This window comes from Leptodactylus fuscus, chromosome 4, assembly GCF_031893055.1.
Source record: "Leptodactylus fuscus isolate aLepFus1 chromosome 4, aLepFus1.hap2, whole genome shotgun sequence".
In the NCBI taxonomy this organism is placed as follows: domain Eukaryota; kingdom Metazoa; phylum Chordata; class Amphibia; order Anura; family Leptodactylidae; genus Leptodactylus; species Leptodactylus fuscus.
The window spans coordinates 1,362,283-1,374,182 of NC_134268.1; the positions used below are offsets into that span (position 1 = coordinate 1,362,283).

At 43.4% G+C, this 11,900-nt stretch overlaps 1 protein-coding gene across 1 annotated transcript in view; it reads left to right on the top strand.

Annotated features, from left to right (window-relative positions):
• LOC142200001 (alanine aminotransferase 2-like) overlaps positions 1 to 11,900 on the top strand; it is an 83,726-nt gene that overhangs the window by 26,291 nt on the left and 45,535 nt on the right. The window contains exon 5 of the mRNA XM_075269984.1: positions 2,217 to 2,460. Within this exon, the coding sequence (XP_075126085.1) occupies positions 2,217 to 2,460 (244 nt within the window). The remainder of the gene's footprint in view (positions 1 to 2,216; positions 2,461 to 11,900) is intronic.

The following is an 11,900-nucleotide window of genomic DNA, read 5'->3' on the forward strand; positions in this document are numbered from 1 at the left end:
GGAGTCTTCCTCCCATCATTGTTCTGGCTAGGAGTCTTCCTCCCATCATTGGCCTGGCTAGGAGTCTTCCTCCCATCATTGGCCTGGCTAGGAGTCTTCCTCCCATCATTGGTCTGTCTAGGAGTCTTCCTCCCATTATTGGCCTGGCTAGGAGTTTTCCTCCCATCATTGGTCTGGCTAGGAGTCTTCCTCCCATCATTGGTCTGTCTAGGAGTCTTCCTCCCATTATTGGCCTGGCTAGGAGTCTTCCTCCCATCATTGGTCTGTCTAGGAGTCTTCCTCCCATTATTGGCCTGGCTAGGAGTCTTCCTCCCATCATTGTTCTGGCTAGGAGTCTTCCTCCCATTATTGGCCTGGCTAGGAGTCTTCCTCCCATCATTGGTCTGGCTAGGAGTCTTCCTCCCATCATTGTTCTGTCTAGGAGTCTTCCTCCCATCATTGTTCTGGCTAGGAGTCTTCCTCCCATTATTGGCCTGGCTAGGAGTCTTCCTCCCATCATTGTTCTGGCTAGGAGTCTTCCTCCCATTATTGGCCTGGCTAGGAGTCTTCCTCCCATTATTGGCCTGGCTAGGAATCTTCCTCCCATCATTGTTCTGGCTAGGAGTCTTCCTCCCATCATTGGCCTGGCTAGGAGTCTTCCTACCATCATTGGTCTGGCTAGGAGTCTTCCTCCCATCATTGTTCTGGCTAGGAGTCTTCCTCCCATCATTGGCCTGGCTAGGAGTCTTTCTCCCATCATTGGTCTGGCTAGGAGTCTTCCTCCCATCATTGGTCTGGCTAGGAGTCTTCCTCCCATCATTGGTCTGGCTAGGAGTCTTCCTCCCATCATTGGTCTGGCTAGGAGTCTTCCTCCCATCATTGTTCTGGCTAGGAGTCTTCCTCCCATCATTGTTCTGGCTAGGAGTCTTCCTCCCATCATTGGCCTGGCTAGGAGTCTTCCTCCCATCATTGGCCTGGCTAGGAGTCTTCCTCCCATCATTGGTCTGTCTAGGAGTCTTCCTCCCATTATTGGCCTGGCTAGGAGTCTTCCTCCCATCAGTGGTCTGTCTAGGAGTCTTCCTCCCATTATTGGCCTGGCTAGGAGTCTTCCTCCCATCATTGGTCTGTCTAGGAGTCTTCCTCCCATTATTGGCCTGGCTAGGAGTCTTCCTCCCATCATTGGTCTGTCTAGGAGTCTTCCTCCCATTATTGGCCTGGCTAGGAGTCTTCCTCCCATCATTGTTCTGGCTAGGAGTCTTCCTCCCATCATTGTTCTGGCTAGGAGTCTTCCTCCCATCATTGGTCTGGCTAGGAGTCTTCCTCCCATTATTGGCCTGGCTAGGAGTCTTCCTCCCATTATTGGCCTGGCTAGGAGTCTTCCTCCCATCATTGTTCTGGCTAGGAGTCTTCCTCCCATCATTGGCCTGGCTAGGAGTCTTCCTCCCATCATTGGTCTGGCTAGGAGTCTTCCTCCCATCATTGTTCTGGCTAGGAGTCTTCCTCCCATCATTGGCCTGGCTAGGAGTCTTTCTCCCATCATTGGTCTGGCTAGGAGTCTTCCTCCCATCATTGGTCTGGCTAGGAGTCTTCCTCCCATCATTGGTCTGGCTAGGAGTCTTCCTCCCATCATTGGTCTGGCTAGGAGTCTTCCTCCCATCATTGTTCTGGCTAGGAGTCTTCCTCCCATCATTGGCCTGGCTAGGAGTCTTTCTCCCATCATTGGTCTGGCTAGGAGTCTTCCTCCCATCATTGGTCTGGCTAGGAGTCTTCCTCCCATCATTGGTCTGGCTAGGAGTCTTCCTCCCATCATTGGTCTGGCTAGGAGTCTTCCTCCCATCATTGTTCTGGCTAGGAGTCTTCCTCCCATTATTGGCCTGGCTAGGAGTCTTCCTCCCATCATTGGCCTGGCTAGGAGTCTTCCTCCCATCATTGGTCTGGCTAGGAGTCTTCCTCCCATCATTGGTCTGGCTAGGAGTCTTCCTCCCATCATTGGTCTGGCTAGGAGTCTTCCTCCCATCATTGGTCTGGCTAGGAGTCTTCCTCCCATCATTGGTCTGTCTAGGAGTCTTCCTCCCATCATTGGTCTGGCTAGGAGTCTTCCTCCCATCATTGGTCTGGCTAGGAGTCTTCCTCCCATCATTGGTCTGGCTAGGAGTCTTCCTCCCATCATTGGCCTGGCTAGGAGTCTTCCTCCCATCATTGTTCTGGCTAGGAGTCTTCCTCCTTGTGTCTTCCAGAGCGTCTTGTGGTTGTTGGTGAGTGATGCGGAGGAGCTGAGGACCGGGATCCTGCTGTCTGTGCCCTATTACCCGCTCTACATGGACGTGGTTGCCCTCTCTGGGGCAGTTATGGTGCCGTATTACCTGGATGAGGAGCGCGGTTGGGCCATCAATGTAGACTCCATTCGAACGTCTCTCCCTGCAGCCAGGAGGCGCTATAACCCCAAAGTGATCTGTGTCATCAACCCCGGGAACCCCACAGGTAATGACAATGATGGAGGGACCAAGAGGGGGTCAGAGAAGATGTCAGAAGATCCAGATGTGACCAACAGTGAGAATGGAGACAAAGCTCTACCTATATGATGTGGATACTAGTGCCCATAGTAACACTGACATAGATACTAGTGCCCATAGTAACACTGACATAGATACTAGTGCCCATAGTAACACTGACATAGATACTAGTGCCCATAGTAACACTGACATAGATACTAGTGCCCATAGTAACACGTGACATAGATACTAGTGCCCATAGTAACACTGACATAGATACTAGTGCCCATAGTAACACGTGCCATAGATACTGGTGCCCATAGTAACACTGACATAGATACTAGTGCCCATAGTAACACTGACATAGATATTAGTGCCCATAGTAACACTGACATAGATACTAGTGCCCATAGTAACACTGACATAGATACTAGTGCCCATAGTAACACTGACATAGATACTAGTGCCCATAGTAACACTGACATAGATACTAGTGCCCATAGTAACACGTGACATAGATACTAGTGCCCATAGTAACACTGACATAGATACTAGTGCCCATAGTAACACTGACATAGATATTAGTGCCCATAGTAACACTGACATAGATACTAGTGCCCATAGTAACACTGACATAGATACTAGTGCCCATAGTAACACTGACATAGATACTAGTGCCCATAGTAACACTGACATAGATACTAGTGCCCATAGTAACACGTGACATAGATACTAGTGCCCATAGTAACACTGACATAGATACTAGTGCCCATAGTAACACTGACATAGATACTAGTGCCCATAGTAACACTGACATAGATACTAGTGCCCACAGTAACACTGACATAGATACTAGTGCCCATAGTAACACTGACATAGATACTAGTGCCCATAGTAACACTGACATAGATACTAGTGCCCATAGTAACACTGACATAGATACTAGTGCCCATAGTAACACTGACATAGATACTAGTGCCCATAGTAACACTGACATAGATACTAGTGCCCATAGTAACACTGACATAGATACTAGTGCCCATAGTAACACTGACATAGATACTAGTGCCCATAGTAACACGTGCCATAGATACTGGTGCCCATAGTAACACTGACATAGATACTAGTGCCCATAGTAACACTGACATAGATACTAGTGCCCATAGTAACACTGACATAGATACTAGTGCCCATAGTAACACTGACATAGATACTAGTGCCCATAGTAACACTGACATAGATACTAGTGCCCATAGTAACACTGACATAGATACTAGTGCCCATAGTAACACTGACATAGATACTAGTGCCCATAGTAACACTGACATAGATACTAGTGCCCATAGTAACACGTGACATAGATACTAGTGCCCATAGTAACACGTGACATAGATACTAGTGCCCATAGTAACACTGACATAGATACTAGTGCCCATAGTAACACGTGACATAGATACTAGTGCCCATAGTAACACTGACATAGATATTAGTGCCCATAGTAACACTGACATAGATACTAGTGCCCATAGTAACACTGACATAGATACTAGTGCCCATAGTAACACTGACATAGATACTAGTGCCCACAGTAACACTGACATAGATACTAGTGCCCATAGTAACACGTGACATATATACTAGTGCCCATAGTAACACGTGACATAGATACTAGTGCCCATAGTAACACGTGACATAGATACTAGTGCCCATAGTAACACTGACATAGATACTAGTGCCCATAGTAACACGTGACATAGATATTAGTGCCCATAGTAACACTGACATAGATACTAGTGCCCACAGTAACACTGACATAGATACTAGTGCCCATAGTAACACTGACATAGATACTAGTGCCCATAGTAACACTGACATAGATACTAGTGCCCATAGTAACACTGACATAGATACTAGTGCCCATAGTAACACGTGACATAGATACTAGTGCCCATAGTAACACTGACATAGATACTAGTGCCCATAGTAACACGTGACATAGATACTAGTGCCCATAGTAACACTGACATAGATACTAGTGCCCATAGTAACACTGACATAGATACTAGTGCCCATAGTAACACTGACATAGATACTAGTGCCCATAGTAACACTGACATAGATACTAGTGCCCATAGTAACACTGACATAGATACTAGTGCCCATAGTAACACGTGCCATAGATACTGGTGCCCATAGTAACACTGACATAGATACTAGTGCCCATAGTAACACGTGCCATAGATACTGGTGCCCATAGTAACACTGACATAGATACTAGTGCCCATAGCAACACTGACATAGATACTAGTGCCCATAGTAACATGTGACATAGATACTGGTGCCCATAGTAACACTGACATAGATACTAGTGCCCATAGTAACACGTGCCATAGATACTGGTGCCCATAGTAACACTGACATAGATACTAGTGCCCATAGCAACACTGACATAGATACTAGTGCCCATAGTAACACTGACATAGATACTAGTGCCCATAGTAACACTGACATAGATACTAGTGCCCATAGTAACACTGACATAGATACTAGTGCCCATAGTAACACTGACATAGATACTAGTGCCCATAGTAACACTGACATAGATACTAGTGCCCATAGTAACACGTGACATAGATACTAGTGCCCATAGTAACACGTGACATAGATACTAGTGCCCATAGTAACACTGACATAGATACTAGTGCCCATAGTAACACTGACATAGATACTAGTGCCCATAGTAACACTGACATAGATACTAGTGCCCATAGTAACACTGACATAGATACTAGTGCCCATAGTAACACTGACATAGATACTAGTGCCCATAGTAACACTGACATAGATACTAGTGCCCATAGTAACACTGACATAGATACTAGTGCCCATAGTAACACTGACATAGATACTAGTGCCCATAGTAACACTGACATAGATACTAGTGCCCATAGTAACACTGACATAGATACTAGTGCCCATAGTAACACTGACATGGATACTAGTGCCCATAGTAACACTGACATAGATACTAGTGCCCATAGTAACACGTGACATAGATACTAGTGCCCATAGTAACACGTGACATAGATACTAGTGCCCATAGTAACACGTGCCATAGATACTAGTGCCCATAGTAACACTGACATAGATACTAGTGCCCATAGTAACACTGACATAGATACTAGTGCCCATAGTAACACTGTCATAGATACTAGTGCCCATAGTAACACGTGACATAGATACTAGTGCCCATAGTAACACTGACATAGATACTAGTGCCCATAGTAACACTGACATAGATACTAGTACCCATAGTAACACGTGACATAGATACTAGTGCCCATAGTAACACGTGACATAGATACTAGTGCCCATAGTAACACGTGACATAGATACTAGTGCCCATAGTAACACGTGCCATAGATACTAGTGCCCATAGTAACACTGACATAGATACTAGTGCCCATAGTAACACTGACATAGATACTAGTGCCCATAGCAACACTGACATAGATACTAGTGCCCATAGTAACACTGACATAGATACTAGTGCCCATAGTAACACGTGACATAGATACTAGTGCCCATAGTAACATGTGACATAGATACTAGTGCCCATAGTAACACGTGACATAGATACTAGTGCCCATAGTAACACTGACATAGATACTAGTGCCCATAGTAACACTGACATAGATACTAGTGCCCATAGTAACACTGACATAGATACTAGTGCCCATAGCAACACTGACATAGATACTAGTGCCCATAGTAACACTGACATAGATACTAGTGCCCATAGTAACACGTGACATAGATACTAGTGCCCATAGTAACATGTGACATAGATACTAGTGCCCATAGTAACACGTGACATAGATACTAGTGCCCATAGTAACACTGACATAGATACTAGTGCCCATAGTAACACGTGACATAGATACTAGTGCCCATAGTAACACGTGACATAGATACTAGTGCCCATAGTAACACGTGACATAGATACTAGTGCCCATAGTAACACTGACATAGATACTAGTGCCCATAGTAACACGTGACATAGATACTAGTGCCCATAGTAACACGTGACATAGATACTAGTGCCCATAGTAACACTGACATAGATACTAGTGCCCATAGTAACACTGACATAGATACTAGTGCCCATAGTAACACTGACATAGATACTAGTGCCCATAGTAACACTGACATAGATACTAGTGCCCATAGTAACACTGACATAGATACTAGTGCCCATAGTAACACTGACATAGATACTAGTGCCCATAGTAACACTGACATAGATACTAGTGCCCATAGTAACACTGACATAGATACTAGTGCCCATAGTAACACTGACATAGATACTAGTGCCCATAGTAACACGTGACATAGATACTAGTGCCCATAGTAACACTGACATAGATACTAGTGCCCATAGTAACACTGACATAGATACTAGTGCCCATAGTAACACTGACATAGATACTAGTGCCCATAGTAACACTGACATAGATACTAGTGCCCATAGTAACACGTGACATAGATACTAGTGCCCATAGTAACACGTGCCATAGATACTAGTGCCCATAGTAACACTGACATAGATACTAGTGCCCATAGTAACACTGACATAGATACTAGTGCCCATAGTAACACTGACATAGATACTAGTGCCCATAGTAACACTGACATAGATACTAGTGCCCATAGTAACACTGACATAGATACTAGTGCCCATAGTAACACTGACATAGATACTAGTGCCCATAGTAACACGTGACATAGATACTAGTGCCCATAGTAACACTGACATAGATACTAGTGCCCATAGTAACACTGACATAGATACTAGTGCCCATAGTAACACTGACATAGATACTAGTGCCCACAGTAACACTGACATAGATACTAGTGCCCATAGTAACACTGACATAGATACTAGTGCCCATAGTAACACTGACATAGATACTAGTGCCCATAGTAACACTGACATAGATACTAGTGCCCATAGTAACACTGACATAGATACTAGTGCCCATAGTAACACTGACATAGATACTAGTGCCCATAGTAACACTGACATAGATACTAGTGCCCATAGTAACACTGACATAGATACTAGTGCCCATAGTAACACGTGCCATAGATACTGGTGCCCATAGTAACACTGACATAGATACTAGTGCCCATAGTAACACTGACATAGATACTAGTGCCCATAGTAACACTGACATAGATACTAGTGCCCATAGTAACACTGACATAGATACTAGTGCCCATAGTAACACTGACATAGATACTAGTGCCCATAGTAACACTGACATAGATACTAGTGCCCATAGTAACACTGACATAGATACTAGTGCCCATAGTAACACTGACATAGATACTAGTGCCCATAGTAACACGTGACATAGATACTAGTGCCCATAGTAACACGTGACATAGATACTAGTGCCCATAGTAACACTGACATAGATACTAGTGCCCATAGTAACACGTGACATAGATACTAGTGCCCATAGTAACACTGACATAGATATTAGTGCCCATAGTAACACTGACATAGATACTAGTGCCCATAGTAACACTGACATAGATACTAGTGCCCATAGTAACACTGACATAGATACTAGTGCCCACAGTAACACTGACATAGATACTAGTGCCCATAGTAACACGTGACATATATACTAGTGCCCATAGTAACACGTGACATAGATACTAGTGCCCATAGTAACACGTGACATAGATACTAGTGCCCATAGTAACACTGACATAGATACTAGTGCCCATAGTAACACGTGACATAGATATTAGTGCCCATAGTAACACTGACATAGATACTAGTGCCCACAGTAACACTGACATAGATACTAGTGCCCATAGTAACACTGACATAGATACTAGTGCCCACAGTAACACTGACATAGATACTAGTGCCCATAGTAACACTGACATAGATACTAGTGCCCATAGTAACACTGACATAGATACTAGTGCCCATAGTAACACTGACATAGATACTAGTGCCCATAGTAACACTGACATAGATACTAGTGCCCATAGTAACACGTGACATAGATACTAGTGCCCATAGTAACACTGACATAGATACTAGTGCCCATAGTAACACGTGACATAGATACTAGTGCCCATAGTAACACTGACATAGATACTAGTGCCCATAGTAACACTGACATAGATACTAGTGCCCATAGTAACACTGACATAGATACTAGTGCCCATAGTAACACTGACATAGATACTAGTGCCCATAGTAACACTGACATAGATACTAGTGCCCATAGTAACACGTGCCATAGATACTGGTGCCCATAGTAACACTGACATAGATACTAGTGCCCATAGTAACACGTGCCATAGATACTGGTGCCCATAGTAACACTGACATAGATACTAGTGCCCATAGCAACACTGACATAGATACTAGTGCCCATAGTAACATGTGACATAGATACTGGTGCCCATAGTAACACTGACATAGATACTAGTGCCCATAGTAACACGTGCCATAGATACTGGTGCCCATAGTAACACTGACATAGATACTAGTGCCCATAGCAACACTGACATAGATACTAGTGCCCATAGTAACACTGACATAGATACTAGTGCCCATAGTAACACTGACATAGATACTAGTGCCCATAGTAACACTGACATAGATACTAGTGCCCATAGTAACACTGACATAGATACTAGTGCCCATAGTAACACTGACATAGATACTAGTGCCCATAGTAACACGTGACATAGATACTAGTGCCCATAGTAACACGTGACATAGATACTAGTGCCCATAGTAACACTGACATAGATACTAGTGCCCATAGTAACACTGACATAGATACTAGTGCCCATAGTAACACTGACATAGATACTAGTGCCCATAGTAACACTGACATAGATACTAGTGCCCATAGTAACACTGACATAGATACTAGTGCCCATAGTAACACTGACATAGATACTAGTGCCCATAGTAACACTGACATAGATACTAGTGCCCATAGTAACACTGACATAGATACTAGTGCCCATAGTAACACTGACATAGATACTAGTGCCCATAGTAACACTGACATAGATACTAGTGCCCATAGTAACACTGACATGGATACTAGTGCCCATAGTAACACTGACATAGATACTAGTGCCCATAGTAACACGTGACATAGATACTAGTGCCCATAGTAACACGTGACATAGATACTAGTGCCCATAGTAACACGTGCCATAGATACTAGTGCCCATAGTAACACTGACATAGATACTAGTGCCCATAGTAACACTGACATAGATACTAGTGCCCATAGTAACACTGTCATAGATACTAGTGCCCATAGTAACACGTGACATAGATACTAGTGCCCATAGTAACACTGACATAGATACTAGTGCCCATAGTAACACTGACATAGATACTAGTACCCATAGTAACACGTGACATAGATACTAGTGCCCATAGTAACACGTGACATAGATACTAGTGCCCATAGTAACACGTGACATAGATACTAGTGCCCATAGTAACACGTGCCATAGATACTAGTGCCCATAGTAACACTGACATAGATACTAGTGCCCATAGTAACACTGACATAGATACTAGTGCCCATAGCAACACTGACATAGATACTAGTGCCCATAGTAACACTGACATAGATACTAGTGCCCATAGTAACACGTGACATAGATACTAGTGCCCATAGTAACATGTGACATAGATACTAGTGCCCATAGTAACACGTGACATAGATACTAGTGCCCATAGTAACACTGACATAGATACTAGTGCCCATAGTAACACTGACATAGATACTAGTGCCCATAGCAACACTGACATAGATACTAGTGCCCATAGTAACACTGACATAGATACTAGTGCCCATAGTAACACGTGACATAGATACTAGTGCCCATAGTAACATGTGACATAGATACTAGTGCCCATAGTAACACGTGACATAGATACTAGTGCCCATAGTAACACTGACATAGATACTAGTGCCCATAGTAACACGTGACATAGATACTAGTGCCCATAGTAACACGTGACATAGATACTAGTGCCCATAGTAACACGTGACATAGATACTAGTGCCCATAGTAACACTGACATAGATACTAGTGCCCATAGTAACACGTGACATAGATACTAGTGCCCATAGTAACACGTGACATAGATACTAGTGCCCATAGTAACACTGACATAGATACTAGTGCCCATAGTAACACTGACATAGATACTAGTGCCCATAGTAACACTGACATAGATACTAGTGCCCATAGTAACACTGACATAGATACTAGTGCCCATAGTAACACTGACATAGATACTAGTGCCCATAGTAACACTGACATAGATACTAGTGCCCATAGTAACACTGACATAGATACTAGTGCCCATAGTAACACTGACATAGATACTAGTGCCCATAGTAACACTGACATAGATACTAGTGCCCATAGTAACACGTGACATAGATACTAGTGCCCATAGTAACACTGACATAGATACTAGTGCCCATAGTAACACTGACATAGATACTAGTGCCCATAGTAACACTGACATAGATACTAGTGCCCATAGTAACACTGACATAGATACTAGTGCCCATAGTAACACGTGACATAGATACTAGTGCCCATAGTAACACGTGCCATAGATACTAGTGCCCATAGTAACACTGACATAGATACTAGTGCCCATAGTAACACTGACATAGATACTAGTGCCCATAGTAACACTGACATAGATACTAGTGCCCATAGTAACACTGACATAGATACTAGTGCCCATAGTAACACTGACATAGATACTAGTGCCCATAGTAACACTGACATAGATACTAGTGCCCATAGTAACACGTGACATAGATACTAGTGCCCATAGTAACACTGACATAGATACTAGTGCCCATAGTAACACGTGACATAGATACTAGTGCCCATAGTAACACTGACATAGATACTAGTGCCCATAGAAACACTGACATAGATACTAGTGCCCATAGTAACACTGACATAGATACTAGTGCCCATAGTAACACTGACATAGATACTAGTGCCCATAGTAACACGTGACATAGCATACTAGTGCCCATAGTAACACTGACATAGATACTAGTGCCCATAGTAACACGTGACATAGATACTAGTGCCCATAGTAACACGTGACATAGATACTAGTACCCATAGTAACACGTGACATAGATACTAGTGCCCATAGTAACACTGACATAGATACTAGTACCCATAGTAACACGTGACATAGATACTAGTGCCCATAGTAACACTGACATAGATACTAGTGCCCATAGTAACACGTGACATAGATACTAGTGCCCATAGTAACACTGACATAGATACTAGTGCCCATAGTAACACTGACATAGATAA